Raw genomic sequence first — 21,298 nt, forward strand, 5'->3', positions numbered from 1 at the left:
AGAGAGACAGAGAGATAGAGACACAGATGGAGACAAAGACAGAGACAGACTTAGAGATACAGTTAAAGAGTTAGAGTGAGATAGAGAGAGAGAGTTTGAGATGCTGATCTGTTGGGATGCACAATTGTTCTTTGATGGAACTAGATCATGGTCTCTGGGGAGCTTTGCTATTGCTTACATGGTGGTTGGTGGGGGTTAATGCTTTTGCTGAAGCAAGTAGGGGGAGGGAGGGTTAATGCTTGCTGCTGCTTGTGTGTGGGAAGGGGATGGGGAGCTTTGTGTTTCTAACATTTTCTGTCACTTATCCTTTGGGGTTTTTCTTCTGTTTCATGGATTGTCTGTGAAGAGTAAGGATTTTAACTTGTATACTATAAACATTCTCTGATATTGAATTGAACCATTGAAGCACTGAAAGGTTTATTGTGAAAAGCATTTGATGGCTCTAGTCCTGTACTTACTGGAATTCAGAAGAATAAGGGGGGATCTCATTGAAACGTATAAAATGTTAAAAGACCTCAATAGAATTGATGTGGAGATCATGTTTCCTCTGGTGGGGGAGTCTAAGACCAGAGGACACAGCTTCAGAATACAGCGATGTCCATTTACAATGGAGATGAGGGTGAATTGCTTTAGCCAGAGCGTGGTGAATCTGTGGAATTCATTGCTGCAGGCAGCTGTGGAGGTCAAATCATTGGGTATATTTAAGGCAGAGGCTGACAGTTTCTTGATTAGTCAGTGTATGAAGGAATATGGGGAGAAGGCAGGAGATTGGGGCTGAGAGGGAAATATACCAGTCATGATGAATGGCAGAGAAGACCTGATGGGCCGAATGTCCTAATTCTGCTCCTATATCTTACTGTCTTATGGTTTAAAACATGTTAACCTGAATTTCCTCCATCCGTTGTTCCTATGATCTTTCATATATACTGTATCTCAGAAAATATTACATAATTGTGCATTCATCACTCACACTGTAAATATTAAAAATATAACTTATAATCTTTTTGTCTTTCTAATGTTGGTGGTCTGTAGAGATGATGATATTTGTATTAGCATATCTTGTAATTCACTGATCTTTTTCATGTGAATTAGATCTCACTGAAGTTTAAAGGCCTGCTTTTAAAATCAATTGAATCAGTTAAGTACATATAATTTATATATTATCGTGCAAAATGTCTATGTGATATTGTACCTATTTATGAACAATATTTATACTTTGTCATTTGGTACCTAGGAAAGCTACAGCCCACTTGCTACCTAACAGCAGGTAACATTTTCAATATGTGAAGGAAGATGATTGTGTATTTGCCCATCACAGGACAGATACATGGTTGCAGGCACAAAATCTGTGATGCAGTAGTAAATGCTGCCTGTATTTTATTTCTGAAAGTTGTTTTCAATGAAGTCAATAGGGAGTGGAACTGAATACACAAACATTATTATTAACGTATGCATTTAAAAACAAATTTCTATTAAGCAGATTTAAAGAGTTATATTAGTTAAATACCAGAAGGATCCTAAGCCAAGAATGTCAGCAAAACACCAGTGACTGGTACTCTGGGCAAATACATTAGAATTAGTTTTCTGAAGCTTCTTGGCCAACAGATGTGATGGCCATTAGATCTGGTTTTGTCATTTTGCCATCTGTATTTGAAGTGCTAACACAGTTACTGATTTTATGAGTCTCGAAAATATTTTTTTAAGTTTGCCATTGCTTTATCAGCACTTTCATAACTGGGGAAATCAGAATTATTTCATTGTCAAGGTGATTAATCAGAATCGGAATCAGGTTTAATATCACTGGACAGTATATGATCCAGTAAAGACTATAGAACCAGACAATATACTGTTTGTAGTGTATTCCAGAATTAGTGCCTCTGACTAAACAATTCCACTACATCTACAATATGGCATCCAGCTAACAATGCAGCTACGTTACATCCTCAAGAGTGATCAGAAATCCCATCCAGCTACTAAACATTTTAAGAACGTAGTCAATCATCTGTAAAGTGGTGGAAAGTGAGTGGACTTGCCAAGTGGCACCTACGCACAGAGAGCTAAGTCAACAGCAAGATGGAATGCCTTTCACTTAGCTGGATGCGTGCAGCTCAGATGACATTTAATAAACTCAACAACATTCAGGACATATTTGATTGCTACCTCATTCACCATGCTAAATATTTATTCTCTCTTCCACTGGTGTGCTAAGGCTACAACACACACCACCTACAAAATACAGTGTGCTCACTCATCAAGATTAGCTGGATCGCACCTCCCAAATCCACACTTGATCATCAGGCACCACCTGTGAGACACTTGCCATCTTGATTAGAAAATGCATTGCCATTTCTTCATTGTACCCTCACCAGAAGGACAGTTATCAGACTGTTTCATTAAGGCAGCTCATCAGCACTATCTCAAGGCCAATTAATAATGAGAAATAAATGCTGGCATTGCCAATGGAACTCATATCTCCTCCCCAAAGAAAGCTGCCAGCCATATGAAAATTCAGTTAGGTATAATGTCATGGAAGGAAGACATCAGGAATGGCTTGCAATCCTGTGCAGGGTCTTTATCACAGATCCTGTGGTCAGGAATTACTGGTGGACAATGGCAGGATGGTCTAAGCATCATTTCTGCAAGCTGCTGGTACAAAGTTAAGTATAATTTAAGTCTATTGTAAATGCCTCAGGGCTGATAAGCAAGGGGCTCAAGACAGCAGGTGACCATACTTCTGTATTTACCAAAGAGAATGCTTCGTGGGAAGGAGAGTTTCTTTTACTTGTACTTTGGAGGAGTTTCACTGGTGAGGTACTTACAGCAGGGTAGGAGCAGATTTAAATATTATGGGGGCCCACGTACTTATGCGATGTAGGTCCAAGGACATAAACACAGCATTGGTTCTAAAGCTGAATTGAAAAATAAAACTAAAAGTTACCTTGTGCTGCTTTTGGATTCATCATGTGTTCTTCTGACTGGTTGTTCATATGAAACAATGTTATACTTGAATTATGATCATAACTTTAAATGTTACCTTTGTTAACGTATGTACTGGAAAAAGCTGTTACTGGCAAGGTCAGCATTTACTGGGCACCTTTAAATTCCTTTAATTTTGCTGCAAGTCATCTGCTGAAGGTACTCCCAAATATAGTTACGTCTCAGAGCTGGAAATTTCAGGGATCTGTACCAGGCTTCAAGGCCTGATGTTACCACATCCAGATCTGGTGGTTGATTTTGCTGGCTGAGACCGTCCAGGAGTCAGATGGTGAAAGTCCTATGTGGTATGTCTTTTGATATAATCAGCCTGGGTGATCTAGACCTACCCAGTAAATTCGTTTGGAATCAAATGATGGGAAATAAAATTAACTTCGCCATCTATCAATGCTTCATATTTTTTTCAAAGCTTCTGAATGTTCCTGACATTCTATAAGGTTTAAAAATATTAAAAATGAAATAAACAAGAAAACTTGAAATCTTAAAATTAAGCACCCAAGAATGTTTTTACATAATTAAAACATTAAAGCAAACACAAATGACTGAAGAAATAAAACTTACCTTTTTTTAAAAAAATTCTTCCTTGTGGCCATGCAAACCTCATTTGACTGGTGCAGAATCTGAGAATAGATTCCCCAGTAAAAGTGCTGGCGAACATCTGCCAATTCGCGCTTCACTGTTGGACAGCAGTGAGGCACAGCTGGGATATTGCTGGCAGTGCTCAGAACTTCTGAATTCGTAAGTGGGTCCTGAAAGTTGCAAGCATTTGTTTGGGTAAATGTGAGCAGTTCCATGTGGAACTGCCAGAAATAAAGAAAAAACTCGAACAAAATCCAGGCAATAATCTATAACAATTGTAGAAACCAATGAGGACTTTCTAACTTTCAATTTTCAGGTCCAAAATGCCACACTGAATATGGAAATTTGATTTATATTTCACTACATAAGTTGTGCAAAAATATACTTGCCATTTTGAATAAATGCTTCCATTTTTTCTTTGAAAGGCTGGAGTTCTTGCTCTGATGAATGTTGGCATACAAGGAGTGTTTCTTTCTCACATGCTGAAAATACATAAATTACCAAAAGAAAGTCTAAGTTTTCAAAACACAACCATTTATCAAGTTTACAATATTTACTCTACAACTCACAAACTTATTAAAGGTATGTTGAACAGGAGTCCAAGAAATATTAAACCCATAGCCAGAAGAATTAAAACCTGAGTCTTTATTAATAAACACAGAATGCTGGAGGAACCTAGCAGGTCAGGCAGAACCCAGGGAAATGAATAAACAGTTGGAAAAATCCATGTTCATGCCATCAGGTTGGAGCTACTGAGATGAAAAATTAGGTATTGCTCCTCCAACATGAAAGTGGCCTCATCATGGCAGAAGAGGAGGCTATGGACTGATACGTCTGAATGTGATAGGGGTTAGGAATTGAAATGGTTGACCATCGGGAAATTCTGCTTTTTGCAGATGGCGCTGAGTTGCTCGATAAAGCGGTCCCCCAGTCTATGACAGCTCTCCCAAATGTAGAGAAAGCAGCATTGGGAGCACTGAATACAGCAGACAAACCCAACAGATTGGCAGGTGAAGTGTTGCCACACCTGGAAGGATAGTTTGAAGTTCTGAATGGAGGTGAAGAAGGTGAATGAACAACTGTAGTACTTAATTAATGGGGTGTTATTAATGTATAATGCAATTTTTAATAATTTGTACAAGTAGTTAAGCTACGTGATTATGGTTTCTAAAGCCAAAAAGGGTAAATTTTACCTTGCTGACTAAAGGTAAGTTTCTTTGTGAATATCATTACCAACACTGCATGTATTTTTACCAAAATAACACACACAAAATGCTGGAGGAACTCAGCAGGTCAGGCAACGTCTTTGGAAAAGAGTAAACCGTCAATGTTTCAGGCCAAAACCCTTCTTCAGGAGTGAAAGGGAAGGGCGGAGATGCCTGAATTAAAAGATGGAGGGGAGGGGAGAGAGGTTAGCTGCAAGATGATAGGTGAGGCCAGGTTGGTGGTAAAGGTGAAGGGCTGGAGAAGGACGAATCTGATAGGAGAGGAGAGTGGACAATAGGAGAAAGGGAAGGGGGAGGGGTCCCAGGGGGAAGTAATAGGCAGATGAGAAGAAATAAAAGTTCAGAGTGGGGAATAGAGGAAGAAGGAGGAGAACTTTGTTCACTGGAAGGAGATATCGATATTTATCCCATCATGCTGGAGGGAATATAAGGTGTTGCTCCTCCACCCCAAGCAACATGAGGAGGCCATGGATCAGCATGTTGGAATGGGAACTAAAATGTTTGGCCACCGGGAAGTCCCGCTTGTGGTAAATTGTTTGGAGGTGCACAAAGAAGCTGTCCCCCAACTTACAATGGGTCCCACCAATGTAGAGGAGGCTGCTTCGGGAGCACTGGACATGATAGATGACCCCAACAGATTTGCAGGTGAAGTGCTGCATCACCTGTTTGGCGCCCTGAATGGAAGTGAGGGAGGAATTGTAGAGGCAGGTGTAGCACTTAAGCCGTTTGCATGAGTAAGTGCCCAGAGGGAGATTAATGGGGAGGGACGAATGGACAAGGGAATTGAAGATCCATGCAGAAAGCAATAGGGGGTGGGGGAGGTAAAGATATATTTAGTGGTGGGGTCCCTTTAGAGATGGCAGAAGTTGTGGAGGATGTGTTGGATGCGGAGGCTGATGGGTTGGCAGGTAAAGACAAGAGAGGCTCTATCACTATTGTGACGGAGGGAAGATGGGGTGAGTGCAGATTTACGGGAAATGGAGGAGATGCAGGTGAAAGCAGCATCAATAGTAGAAGGAGGGAAATAAAATCTTTTACAGAAGGAAGACATCTCTGATGTCCTGGAATGGAAAGCCACATCCTGAGAGCAGATATATGGAGGCAAAGAAAATGAGAAAAAGGAATAGCATTTTTACAGGAGATTGGGTGGGAAGAGGCATAGTCACGATAATTAGGGAAATCAGTAGGTTTATAAAATATGTTGTTCGACAGATTGTCTCCAGAGATGGAGACAGAGAGATCAAGAAAGGGGAAGGAGGTGTCCAAGATGGACCCAGTGACTTCAAGTGCAGGGTGGAAGCGAGAGGCGTATAGGGACTGAACATAGTGAAGATGGGGAGGTCACCTTATATTCTGCCTGGGTACCTTCCAGCCTGAAGGGATGAATATCAATTTCTCCTTCTGGTAAACAAAATTCCCTCCCCCACCCCCCAATTATTCTCCACACTGACCTTTTACTTCTCACCTGTCTATTACTTCCTCCTTCCCTTTCTCCTATTGTCCACTTTCCTCTCCTATTAGATCCTTCCTCCTCTAGCCCTTGACCTTTCCCACCCACCTGGTTCCACCCATCATCTTCCAGATAACATCTCTCCCCTCTCCCCATCTTTTAATTCAGGCATCTCCCCTCTTCCCTCTCAGTCTTGAAGAAGGGTCTTGACCTGAAACACCGACTGTTTACTCTTTTCCATAGATGGTGCCTCACTGACTGAGTTTCTCCAGCATTTTGTGTGTGTTGTTTTGGATTTCCAGCACCTGCAGACATTCCCAAATTTACATTTTTATCATATTCTTTTAAATATGTATTGCTTAAAAAAACTAACAATGTTGAATTGTTCAGTACAAATTACCCACATTTGCAACTTTCAATCAGGCAAAAAATTTACTAACAATTTTTACAGTTGTAAATACTTTAGATGTGTAAGAAACCTTCATCTTTTAAATACCTCACTTTTGTGGATACGTGAGGGCCATCTATCTGTTATTAGATCATTAGGTATAGGAGAAGAACTAGGCTATTTGGCTCACCGATTCTGCTCTGTCATTCCATCATGGATGATTTATTATCTCTCTCAACTCCATTCTTCTGCCTTCTGCCCATAACCTTTAACCCCCTTACTAATCAAGAACCTAACAACTGCCCCTTTAAATACAGACAATCCCCGAGTTACGAACGTCCGACTTACGAACAACTCGTCCTCATGAACAGCCTGCCATAAAGCCTATTATATTAAAAATTCATTGGCATCCGCCATTTTAAGTCAGATCACGTTGCTGTTAACACTGTATTGAGTGTGTAACTTTGTATTTGGATTAACTATTTCTTAGCAAGATTCACCCTGCCCAACCCCCCCCCACCCTTTTCCAGTCAGCACTGTCCCCACTTGTCCCATTTAACCTGTCTCAGTGTGGGTGGACTTTAGGACCCAGGGGAGCTTGGGACCTGCCACCCGCGGCTGCTGCTGAATCTGCAGTGTTTCTGTTCCGTTGACGGAAAACGATCAGGATTGAAAATAAAGTGGAAATAATAAAGCCAGCGGAAAGAGGTGAAACGCCATCGGTCACTGGAAAAGCGTTAGGCTACAGTCAGTCAACGATCGGAACAATTTAAAGGATAAACGCTAAAGTGAGAATAATGGAGCATGTGAAAGGCCCTGCCTCGATGAAAGCTACAATTATTACTAAGCAACGCAGCGGTTTAATTATTGAAATACATATATTTCTTAAGTGTTTTAGAAAGGTAAAATATATACTATATACTAAGACAAATGTTTGACTGACTGACGCTAAATAATACCGATGTACCTGTTCCAACTTACGTACAAATCCGACTTAAGGACGGATTCAGGAACGGAACTCGGTTCGTAACTCGGGGTCTGCCTGTATACTCAATGATGACCTCCACAGCTGTTCGTAGCAATGAATTCCAGAGATTCACCCATACACTGGTGAATGGGTGTCTAAATGAGTGTTTTCTATCCCAGGGGTTTCTAACCTGGGGTCCATGGAATTCATTGCATAAAAAAAGGAGGCGAACCCCTGCTCTTTTCTGTGGCTGTACCCCCTGGTCCTAGACTCACCAACTAGAGGAAACATCCTCTCCACATCTACTCTATCTAGGACTTTCAATATTCAATAGGTCTCAATGGGAGCCCTCCTCATTTGTCTAAACTCCAGCTGCTACAGACCCAGAGCCATCAAACATTCCTCCTATGTTAACCCTTTCATTCCCAGAATCATTCTCATGAACCACCCTCTGGACCCTCTCCAATACTAGCACATCCTTTCTTAGAAAAGAGGTCCAAATCTGCTCACAATACTCCAAGTGTGGGCTGACCAATGCCTTATAAAGCCTCAGCATTACATTCTTGCTCTTGTATTCTTGTCCTCAAAATTAATGCTAACCTTGCATTTGCTTTCCTTACTAGCGACTCAACCTGCAAATTAACCTTTGGGGAATCTCCTACACAAGGACTCCCAAGTCCCTTTGTATCGCTGATTTTAGAATTTTCACTCAGTTTGGAAAATAATCTACACCTTTATTACTTCTACCAAACTGCATGACCATACACTTTCTTACACTATATTCCACCTGCCCATTCTTTGCCCATTCTCCCAATCTGTCTAAGTTCTTCTGCTGACTCTCTGCTTCCTCAACACTACTTGCTCCTCCACCTACCTTTGTATCACCTGCAAATCTGGCCACAAAGCCATCAGTTCTGTTATCCAAATCGGTGACATATAATGTGAAAAGAAGCAGTCCCAACACTGACCTCTGTGGATTACTACTGTCACTGTCAGCCAAACAGAATATGCCCCCTTTATTTTCACACTTTGTCTCCTGCCAGTCAGGCAATCTTCTATCCATGCTAGTATCTTTCCTGTAATACCATGGGCTCTTATCTTTCTAAGCAGCCTCATGTACAGCACCTTATCAAAGGCCTTCTGAAAATCCAAGTAACAATATTCACTGACTCTCCTTTGTCAATCCTGCTTGTTATTTCCTCAAAGGAATCCAACAGGTTTGTCAGGCAAGATTTCCTCTGAAGGAAACCATGCTGACTTTGGCCTGCTTTATTGTGTGCCTCCAAGTATTCTGAAGGTAAGGGTTCCCATACCCTAAGCTCCCTAATCATTATCATCCTAAATATTGAATTCCAATATTAGCCCAACCAATGAAGTCAGGCTAACTGGCCTGTAATTTCCTTTCTTCTACCTCCCTCCCTTCTTGAAGAGTGGAGTGACACTTGCACTTTTACAGTTCTCAGGAACCGTTCCAGAATCTAGGGATTCTTTAAAAATCATTATTACTACTTTCAGAAACCTGAGTTATAGTCCATGCGGTCCAGCTGATTTATCTTCCTTCAGAGCTTTCAGCTTCCCAAGCAGCTTCTCCTTTGTAATAGCAACTACAGTCACTTGTGCCCCCGACAGTCTCGAATTTCTGGCATACTGCTAGTGTCTTTCAAATGAAGACATTCGCAAAATACTTATTAGGTTTGTCTGCCATTTCTTTGTCCCCCATTACTATTACTCCAGTGTCTTTTTCCAGCAGTTCCATATCCACTCTCATCTCTTTTACTCTTTATGTATCTGAAAAAAAAACTTTTGGTACCTTTTTTATATATTATTGGCCAGTTTACCTTCATATTTCATCTTTTCCCTCCTTATGGATTTTTAATTGCCTTCAGTTGGTTTTAAGAGTTTTCCAGTCCTCTAACTTCCTACTAATTTTTGCTATATGATATGCCCTCTCTTTTGCTCTTATGCTGTCTTTGACTGTACTTATCCGCTACAGTGCCACATCCTCCCTTTAGAATACTTCATCTTTGGGATGTATGTATCTTGTGCCTTCTGAATTGCCTGCAAAAACTCCAGGCTTTGCTGTTCTGCCATTATCCCTGCTAGTGTTCCCTTCCAATCAACTTTGGCCAGCTCCTCTCTCATGCCTCTGCATTACTCCATTGTAATACTGATATATCTAACTTTATCTTCTCCCTCTCAAATACCAGGGTGAATTCCATCATATTATGAGCACTGTCTTCAAAGGGTTCCCATACCTTAAACTCCTTAATCAAATCTGGTTCATAATACAATACCCAATCCCGAAATGCCTTTCTGCTAGTGAGGCTCAACCACAAACTGCTCTAAAAAGCCATCTCATGGGCATTCTACAAATTTCCTCTCTTTGGATTCAGCACCAAACTACCTGCCTTTTGAAATCCCCCTTAACTATTATAACATTGCCCTTTTTACATGTTATTTGTCCCCCATTGTAATTTATATCTGACATTCTGGCTACTGTTCAGACACCTGTATAATACTCCCATCAGGGTCTTTTTACTCTTGCAGTTTCTTAACTCACAACTTTCTATGGATTTGATCTCATTTTGGCCCATACAGCCACCTCCACCCCCACCTACCTGCCTCTCCTTTTGGTACGATGTATAAGAAAATACAAAACTCCAAACTATGATCTTCTTTCAGTGATACCCACAACGTCATACCTACCAATCTCTAGCTGTGCTACAAGATCACCTATCTTATTCTACACACTGCGTGCATTCAAATATACCACCTTCAGTCCTGTATTCATTATTATTTTCAAGTTTGCTCCCATGTTACACTTTAACTCATCCCACTGACAGCAATTTTGCCTTTTCATCTGCCTGTCTTTCGTCACAGTCTTACTACACAATGCATTGACTCGTTGCATTGACTCGTATTCCAACTATCCTATCGTCAGCCTTATCACTCTGGTTCCTATCCTGCTGCCAAATTAGTTTAAATCTTTCCCAACAGCTCTAGCAAACCTGCTCAAAAGGATATTGCCCCCCCACACTCCCACCCCCCGGTTCAAGTGTAACTAGTCCTTCTTGAATAGGTTATACCTTCCCTAGAAGACATCCCAATGAGATAGGAATCTGAAACACTGCCCCTTGCATCAATTCCTCAGTCCCTCATTCACCTGTACTATCATCCTATTTCTGCCCAGAATAGCACATAGTAATGGGAGTAATTCAGAGATTACTGCCTTGGAGGTCCTGTTCTTCAGCCTCCTCTCTAATCCTCTAGACTCACTGTGCAGTATCTCTTCCCAGTTTCTACCTACATCACTGGTGCCAAGGTGCACCATGACCTTTGGCTGCTCATCTTCCCTCTTGAGAATCTTCTGTAGCCACTCTGAGACATCCTGAACCCTTTCTGGAAATCTCCTGTTAAAACTCATGAATAACCTTAGATGGGGTCCTCAACTGACCAATTTTAAGTTAATGATTCTTTGTTTTATCTACCAGACTAAAGAATATAGTATCTTTTTGTTTCTTCAATGAAAATCAAAATGATATCAAATTTATTTTAAAAGTGCCCATCTAAGGGAATAATCACAATATTTAAGTCTAAATTTGTATTTAATTTCCTGGCAAGTTCAATGTTCTCCATTGGCTTTGTGTCTTTTTAAATTTAGGGTTCTCAAAATTACATTGAGACAGCTTATCTATGAGACACCCAATGTACACTTATAAACATAATTTTTCCCTTTTATTTCTGGACTGATTCCTAAACTAGGAAATTCTCAAAATCTTTTAACTTTCTTTCTCAGGATTATACATTTGATTGGAAAGGTAAAAACAGAATGCTGGAGGAACTCAGCATCTATGCTGGGAATAAACAGTCCACATGGATAGGGTTCACAGAGGTGGCTTCTTGGAGACAGCACAAGCAGCTCCAATATACAGCAGAATATCTTGGGAGCAGCACTAATTCAAAGGATTGAACTGCCTCCTCCAACTGCAGACATACTCTTCTACAACCATCTGGCGCTATTGATGATTAGTGATGTAAAATATTAGTCCATAGGAACCTAGGCACCAGAAAAGAACATAAGTAAATCATCTACCCCAATAGTGTTGCCTGTGTCTGCTTGTGCTGTAGTTGACAAAAGCCTCATCCACGCTTTTGGTCCCTTGAAATTCAATTGCACGAATTGGCATCTTAGTGACCTCACAATTTTTACTTTAAGATCACTGAAAACCATTTCCTGCATCCCATTCAATGCAGCTTTGTTTACCAGGTTACATTGACCTAGGTTCTCATTCTTTTTTTTTGCTTATTGTATCATGTAAGTTTGCACAATGTAGGTTAATTTAAGGTTACAACATTTACACTATGTTTATTACATTTGTAACATACCATGTTGCTGAAGCAAAAAGCTAATTTTCACGGCATTCATACCCCAGGTATGTGGACCTGTGTTAACAAACTTGAACTTGTGCTACAATTCCTCAAAAACCACCCCTATCCTCGAATCTTCTTCCAAAAACTCTGTGATACTCAAATCTGCATTCGCCCTTCACTTCCTCATATGCCTGAAGCTGCTACTTTCAGCTCTAACACTTTCACCTTCAGCCTTCATCTCTTTTCTCCTCACCTCTTCACCCTTAAGAGCATCGCCTTGACCAAGTGTCAGATTAGCTATCCTCTTTTTCACTCTTTCGCTCAGAGTCAAGCTTTGTCTGAAGATAATCCTGTGAAATGGCCTGTGATGTTTTAAAATATTAAAAAGTACTGAATAAATGCAAATACTTGCTGTTACTGTCTTCATATACATGTCTACAGCTATCAGTATCTGGCCAAAAAGTAAGGAAACATTTCATGTCAGAGACCCTCCATAGCCATCTGAAATGTCATTCCGCCCTCACCCAAAGTATGTTGTACACCACTGCAGAAGAGATTACCCCAGGCTCCCTAAGATAAGAACACCAGGAAATGGAACAAGGACAGAGCTCTTGGTCCATCAACATGATCATGGTCAATCTATTTTCAAACATTTTCTATCATTATCCCCACATCAGTTAATTATTTTAATGCATATTAGTCTCATTTTGAATAGAACCAGTGATTGAGCCTCCACAACTCTGTATTTTCACCCTTTCAGTGAGGATATTTCTTCTTATTTCAGTCCTAAAAGTCTAGTTATAGATGCCAATGCCAGGGGAATCATCCTCCCTGCATCCACCTTGTTGAGACCTTGAAGAATTTTGTCAGTGAAGTCGTCTCTCTTTCTTCTAAACACTAAAGGAGAGGCTTGGCCAATTTTTTCCTTTATGACAGACCTATTACCCTATTAACCAATTTGGTGGTTCTTCACAGCATTCCATTTAGAATGCAAGTACATCCTTGAACAAAAGACCAATATTGTACATTGTACTCCTAGTGTGGCCTCACCAAAGCCTCATATTAATAAAATATATGTACTCAAATTCTTTCATAATAAAGACCATCTTATGATTTGCCTTTCAAATTATCTACTGCACATGCATGTTGCCCTTCAATAACTTGTATAAAAGAAAACACACACATTTCAAAAGTAATTGTAATTGCTGTGATTTTCTTCCCACCTAGATAACCTCATTTCTTTCCCCATTACACTCCATCTGCCATGCTGTCATTTAACTTCTCTAAATATATGTAAAGCCTCTTTGGAATCTCAGCAATACTCACAGTTTTACTTTGTATTACCTCATCAGCAAAGAGAGAACATTTCATATGTCCTGCATTGGTATAACTGAGGACTAAGTACTGAATCCATTGTTTATAGCCTACCGATTGTGAAGCACTATTTATTTATGTATTAAAAAATTAACCAACACTACAACCCACATCTATGTATCACCGCCCCCCCATTCCAAGAATATTCAAATTTTGCATAGTTTCATGTTAGAAGCTTTCTAAAAATCTAAATTTGTCACATCATCTAGTGATTTACTCCAATTAGATACGTTCACAAGGAATTCCAACATCATAACTCCTCGGTAATCCTGTCCAACTATGTTATTATTTTCATACCTGGATGAATGTATGCAAGTACGAAAACAATTGGAATGAAGGGGATGAGCTGCAATCCATTTACCACTATCTTTCTGACACTTATCACTAACTCTTTCTACGCATTCATTCATTTAATACGCAGCCATGCCACCTTCAAACATTCTCGCCTCTGACCATAGGCAAATGAACAATTTAAAACTGTAGCAGGGAGAATTGTTGCAAGTAACAAATATATTTAACAGATTGCATTCTTAAGTATTTACTAATTTTCCCTGGACTGGCAAAGTCAATCAGAATTCATTCACAATGCTGCTGCTAGAGTCCTTACTAAGACCAAGGATGTAGAACATATCAGCCAATACCTGCCAAAAGAACATCTGCAGGCATTCTGACCTCTGCAAGGGACTGGCAGCTGTTGGTGGACCTCGAAGGGCAGCTGAAGTTCCCCAACCATATCGCAGCCACCACCAGACATTGTCCTAGTGTTTGAGTCTACTAAGCAAGTGGTGCTGCTGGAGCTGACAGTCCCATGGGAAGATAGCTTGGAGGAGGCCTTTGAAAGGAAGCTCTCCAAGTACACAGGACTAGTCAGCAACTGTCAGCAGGCTGGATGGAGAGCGAGGTGTCTCCCAGTGGAGGTTGGTTGTAGGGGATTCATAGCCCGTTCTTTAGTTAGAGCCTTCAGCATTTTGGGCATCGAGGGAGAGAGGAAGAGGAGAGCCATCCGCAGTACCACCGATGCGACAGAAAGGGCCTCAAGATGGCTGTGGCTCAAAGGAGGGGAGCCATGGAGTCATAATTAGCTAGCCATCTGGACACAAGCTGGGGTCTGATCAGCCCCGGTTGGGTCACCTGGAGGAGGTTGTATGATGTTGAAAGACCTGAAACACCCGATGATTCCAGGAACATCACTGAAGATGTGTCCAGAAGCATCAATAGATGTATGTACACAGCTAATTTTCCCTGGACGGGCAAAGTCAATCAGAATTCATTCAGAATGCTGCTGCTAGAGTCCTTACTAAGACCAAGGATGTAGAACATATTACCAGTTCTCAGATTGCCACATTGGCTTTCTGTCCATCATTGTCTTTAAAATATTACTACTGGCTTATAAAGAGCTGAATGGTCCAGGGCCTAAATACATCTCTGATCTCTTGCCGCATTATGAACCTTCCTGAGCTCTCGGGTCATCTGGGAGCGGGTCTGCTTACCGTCCCCAGGGTCAAAACTAAACATGGTGAAGCAGCTTTTGGTTACAATGCTCCACATATCTGGAATAACCTTCCAGATGACCTAAAGTCTAACCCAACTTTCAGCTCTTTTAAATCAAGGATTAAAACTTCTCTTTCTGCTGTAGCTTTTAATTAGAATCCCCTGCACTGTAACTTCCATTTATCATATCTACTTCTTGTGTGATTTTATTCTGTTGTATATTGTCTGAATTTAGTTGTTTGATTTTTATATTTTCTTCTTTGGACTGCCTTGTATTTAAAAAGTGCTATGCAAATAAACTTGCTTGCTTGCTTGTTACTTTGGGAAACAATATTTGTGGTTATTGAGTGAAAATTAAATTGCTGCTTTAATGCTGTTTCACCTTAGTCAGTTAGTCAGTGGGTGCCGTCCTGAATCTGGGGTTGGTGGCTATGCACCTCCATTTTCTTCGATCTTGCACTCTTTTTCTGGCCTCAGCATAACTCAACCCAGTCCATTGCCTCACATTATCGTACCAAGTGGTTCGCTGCCTTCCTCTTTCCTTCTTTCCTTCTATCATCCCTTCCAGTAACAATTTCTGCAGTCCACTACCTCTTAACAAGTGCCCGGCATATTCCAGCTTCCTTTTCTGCACATTCTTCAGCAATTCCTTTTCTCTCCTCACTCTCTTCAACACTTCCATATTACTGACCTTCATCACCCATCTAATTTTCTGCATTGTCCTTAAACACCACATTTCAAATGCCTCCAGTCACCTTACTCATTCTGATGTTGTTCTGAAGGACTGTGCTTTTAAGGGAATGATTTCTTGTCTGCACTGGGAACAAGAGGAGACCTGTTCCTGAGACATATACACAGATATTTCACACAGTATTTGATGCAGGTATTTATAATGGTTACTAACAAGAATTCTACTAATGCAAGATCAAGATTGGCATCATCAGTGGCGAGGACAAAGGAAGTATGTTTAAGGGAGGCACAGGAATGTTCACAGGACTGCCTTATGTTGGTGGACTGGACAATATTTAGGGATTCATCTTCAACTCTGAATAAATACACGACAGTTGTGACAGACTTCGTCAAGTCTTGTGTAGATGAGTGTGTGCCTTTGAAAACATACTGGACATCCAAATCAAGAGATGTTTGATGAACCAGGAGATTAATAGTCTGCTGCAAGCAAGATCTGTGGCATTCAAGATGGGGATCAAAAATTATATAAGAAGTCCAGGTATGATCTCGGAAAGGCTATTTTAAGAGCGAGGAAACAATTCTGATTAAAATTAGAGACAGAATTGAATTCATGTCACTCTGGCAGGTTTTGCAGGCCATCACTTCCTAACATCATGAATAGCTGTGATGTTTCACGCCCAGATGAGCTCAACGACTTTTATGCATGCTTTGAAAGGGAGAATAAGACTGCACCTGTGTGAATCCTTGCAGCATCTAGTAATCTTGTGATCTACGTGTCAGAATCCAATGGCAGAACATCTTTCAAAAGGGTGAACCCTTGCAAGGCGACAGGCCCTGATGGTGTATCTGGTCGGGCACTGAAAACCTGTACCAACCAACTTTCGAGAATGTTCAAGAACATCTTCATTCTCTCATTGCACAAGTTGGAGGTTCTCACCAACTTCAGAAGGCCGACAATCATACCAGTGCCCAAGAAAAGCAGGGTGAGCTGCGTCAATGACTATCACCCAGTTCCACATATATTTACTGTAATGAAGTGCTTTGAGAGGTTAGTCATGGTCAGAATCAACTCCTGTTTAAGCTAAAATCTGGACCTGCTGCAAATTGACTATTCCCACAATGCAATTTCACTGACGCTTCACTTGGCCTTGGATCACCTAGACAATAGCAATACCTACATCAGGCTGCTGTTTATTGATTACAGCTCAGTGTTAAACACAATTATACCCTCAGTACTAATCAACAAGCTCTGAAACCTGGGTCTTTGTACCTCCCTCTGCAACTGGATCCTTGACTTCCTCACTGGGAGACCGCAGTCATTGCGGACCAGAAATAACATCTCCTCCTTGTTAACAATCAACATTGACGCACCTCAAGGATGCATGCTTAGTCTACTACTCTACTCTCTCTATACCCATGATTGTGTGACTAGGCACTGCTCAAACACCACCTACGGATTTTTCATGCCACACCTAGTATTGGCAGGATTTCAGAAGTTGATGAGGAAAGGTACAGGAGAAAGATAGATCAGCTGGTTGAATGGTGTCACAACAACAACCTTGCACTCAATGTCAGTAACACTAAGGAATTGATTATGGACTTCAGGAAGGGGAAATCGAATAAACACACACTAGTCCTCATCAAGTGATCAGCACTTTCAAGTTCCTGGATCAGTATTTCTCAAGATACAATTACAAAGAAGGTACAGCTATATTTCATTAGGAGTTTGAAGAGACTTGGTATGTCATCAAAGACACTCGCAAATTTCTACAGATGTACCATGGAGAGCATTCTAACTGAGGTGCCATTGCACAGGATTGGAAAAAGCTGCAGAAAATTGTAAACTCTGCCTGCTGCATCATAGGCATTAGCATTTCCAGCATCCAGGACACATTCAAAAGTCAACGCCTTGAAAAGATGGCATCAAGGACCTCCATCATGCAGGACGTGCCTTCCTCTCATGCTATCACCAAGAATGATGTACAGGTGCCTAAAGATACGCACTCAAAATTTCAGGAGCAGCTTCTTCCTCTCCACCATCATACTTCTGTATGGACAATGAATCCATGAACAATTCTTTTGGCTCTGTTTTTGTATTACTTATTTAATTTAATTTTTAATATACCTATTGCAATATATCATTTTATTATGTATTGCAATGTACTGCTGCCGCAAAACAATGAATTTTACAACATATGCCAGTGATATTAAACCTGATTGTGATTCTGATTGGTGGCGTAGTGGACAGTGAAGAAGATTGTTCAAGGTAATGGTCACATGGGAAAATGGGAAAAGGAATGGCAGATGGAATTTAACTCAGTGTTCCTTCTTCAATGTTTGGCCAAAGTGTCTAATTTCCTAACCAGCCATATTGAAAGTCATAGAATTAAACAGTATGGGAACAGCCCTTAGGCCCGTCATGTTCATGATTTCTGCTCCACCCATTCACACTCATGCCAGTTACTACAATTCGATTGCTTGTCTCAGTGTTTCATCACTATTCTGGGAATATCTGAATTCACTGACACTTCAAGCAGAGTATTCCAGATACCAATCACGCTTTGTATGAAAAAAGCCCTCAGATCCACTCTAAACTTCCTACTGCTCACCTTACACCTATGTCCTATACACCACCCACAAGAGAAAAATTCTTACTATTTTATTTATCCCCTCATAATTTTATATAGTTCTTGTAATGAGCTCATTGGTCCTGTGTGGGGTGCCGAGAGTATTGGGTTCTGAGGTTTTTAACAGCACCTGAAATGGTTAATGGTTGTTTTACAAGAGTCACTAATCATATGAAGTTCCTTGTGCTTTTTTTTTGAGCAACCTGATTAATACGGTTTCCTGGTGCTTTTGTTAGGCTCGGGGATCCTGTGTTACTTGCTACTTGCGTTTTGACACTGGTCGGGTTTAGGTGAGAATGCCATTCTGAGTTTCTCAAGTTTATGTTCCAAGCGTTTTAGTCTAGGTTTCAAGGTTCTCAAGTCCACATTCCAACCTACTCTAATCTACTTTCTGAGTTTTCCGAGTCTAAGTGTCTCTGCCTAAGCATCCAAGGTTCTTAAAGTTGTCAAAGCTCTCCAAGTTTCTCATGGCCCTCCAGGTCTCCATGGACTTTTTAAGATTTTCAAGGTCTTTTTCAAAGTTCCCAAGGTTTTTTCAATATTTTCCCTGTCTTGAGGACTCCCAAGTCTCTCCTGAGGATCCCCAGGTCTCTCTCATCATCCCTGAATCTCGAGTTTTTAGGTCTCCCTGAACCATCAGTTGCCAGCCATAGGGAAGGGGATACTGTAATAACCTCTTTGGGGCTGTGCAGGGCACTGGGAGCTTTGGGCTCTGAAGTTTTTAGAGCATTTGAAATGGTTAATGTGAATCGTTAATCCTTTGGAATTCCTTCTGTTTTTCTTGAGCGACTAGCTGTTTGAAATGCGGTCTCCTGGTGCTTTCTATTTAAGCTTGTTAAAATTATTTTGATAGGCTCAGGAATTCTGCATTACTTGTTACTTGTATTATTTAAGTGGATGCTTTATTAGCGCTAATCGTGGGGTCCCAGATTTGAGAATGTTACTTCTCACAGTGTCGCTTGGCTGAGCCACAGATGTTCATTCGGAATCATTATGAATAAACCCTGGTCGCTATCCCTACATTGGAGTCTATCTTTCCTCCATACTTGCATGCCGATATGGCCAGTGCACACCATGACACCTCTAGCTGGTCACTCCTCTGCCTCAGAGAAAATAAATTGTGCCTACCTAGACTGACGTAATAACTATAATGTTCTAGTCTGTGGAACATCCTGATGAATCTCTTCTGCATTCTCAAAAGTTCAAAGTTCAAAGTAAGTTTATTATCTAGGTACACATATATATTACAGTAAATACAAGAAACACAACAGAAACAATGAAAGACCACACCCAACAGGAGAGACTACCAAGCAATGTGCAAATGCAAAAAGAAAGATAATAATAAATAAATAAACAATAAATATCAAGAGCATGAGATGATGAGACGCTGAAAGCCCACAGGTTCAGCGATGGGCCGAATGAAGTTATCCCCTCTGGTTCAAGAGCCTGGTGGTTGTTTCTCAGTCTGGTGGTGTGGGTCTTGAGGCTACTGTAGCTTCTTCCTGATGGCAGCAGTGAGAAGAGAGCATGGCCTGGATGGCGGGGGTCTGTGATGATTGATGCTGCTCTCCTGCGACTGTACTCTGTGTAGAGGGCTCTACCTGTGAGGGACATATCTACTACATTTTGAAGGCTTTTCTGTTCAAGGACATTGGTGTTTCCATACCAGGCTCTCCAGCACCATCTCGTTTTCCTAAGTGCTGTGACCAGAACTGGCCTAACCATTATTTTATAAAGTTGTAACATGACATTTTAAGTCATATATTCTATATCAGGGCTAATGAAGGCAACTCCCATATATCTTCTTCACCACCTTGTACATTCTGCAACTTTCAAGGATCTATGGGCTCATACCCTGACATCCCTCTGTTTATCAATATACCTCTATGATTTACCGTAAATGTCCTTCCCTTGATTGCCTTCTCAAAATGAATCAACCTGCACTTGACAGTAGAGAGCATGCTCATTCCACAAATCACAGTCTACTCAAAATAAAGCTTGTAATTAGAAACAAGTGCAAGTATGAACAAAAAATAGAAAAGAAGGCTGCGGCAGTTCGTTGCTTAATGTTCATGAGCTGGCAAATTCCTATCAATAGCATTTCCAGTGCTCAAAGATCACGTGCATTTTTAATGAGGTTAATACTAGAACAATGATTCCCAAAGTGGGGGATATTACCCCGCTGGAGGCAGTGTGGGTGATAAAAAGATAAAGGGGGTGCTTGCTAGCAAGGGAGGCAGCTGAGGGATTACAGGCTTACATTAAGAAATTAATTATTTTTAATAAGCATTTGATCCTTAGTGCCTCACAATTGATTATAATATTCATGTAATCACCTCATCTCTTGCTAATCCATTGTTCTCTTAGACTTTGCTCGAAACAAGTTATAGTCATTAAGAAGCAATGTGACACTTCTGTATCTGTCATACCATGAGAAACCTGGACTGAAAAAATTGTGTTATTTCCAGGCTCAGCCCATGCATTCACTACTGTAGTACAGTGAAAGCTAGTACGATTCCTATACTCTATTCACTCAGTGACACAATTCCTGTGAATAAGAGTAAGGCGTTCAATGGGGTGAAGTTCAGAACCTGCCCTTTTGAACGGTCTTGATCACATTACTCTACCCACGGCCCACTTTTTGTATTTTCAGACAGAGAGTCAAGATTTGCCTGAACTATCACAACATCATAACTTCTCCTTTATTGATCACGGTGCTTGAGATTGGACTTAAGCAATAGGTGATTGACTGTGGTCGTCACTCCATAAAGAAAATGACAAAAGCAGATCAAATAAAAAAAGTGTGGACAGAATAATGTGGTGTATCTGAAATGTAGATTTATACCAGCACCAAGCAACTAACAGCAGCCAATGTGTCTTGTGTGAAAAAGTTTTTTCACATGAGGAAGTGAAACAGTCCAGGCTCCTTGAACACTTGAAGAGAATGCACTCTGATAAAGCAAACAAGAACTTGGCTTATTTTCAGTCACTTTGCGAAAACTTCCAGAAATGGAAAACATTGCAAAACATGTTTGCCAATACTTCACACCAAAACAATGATGGTTTGCGTGCTTCATACAATGTTTTACTGCTAAATCTGAAAAGCTGCATACAATTGGAGAAGAACTGATTCTGCCAACA

General features: G+C 40.7%; 1 protein-coding gene across 3 annotated transcripts in view; it reads right to left on the reverse strand.

Moving 5' to 3' along the window:
• Positions 1-21,298, reverse strand: part of fmn1 (formin 1) — a 386,619-nt gene that overhangs the window by 104,527 nt on the left and 260,794 nt on the right. For all 3 annotated transcript variants that reach the window (XM_063050982.1, XM_063050990.1, XM_063051000.1), the window contains one exon: positions 3,963-4,055. In XM_063050982.1, the coding sequence (XP_062907052.1) occupies positions 3,963-4,055 (93 nt within the window). The remainder of the gene's footprint in view (positions 1-3,962; positions 4,056-21,298) is intronic.

The sequence above is a fragment of the Mobula hypostoma genome, chromosome 1, assembly GCF_963921235.1.
Source record: "Mobula hypostoma chromosome 1, sMobHyp1.1, whole genome shotgun sequence".
NCBI classification, from domain to species: domain Eukaryota; kingdom Metazoa; phylum Chordata; class Chondrichthyes; order Myliobatiformes; family Myliobatidae; genus Mobula; species Mobula hypostoma.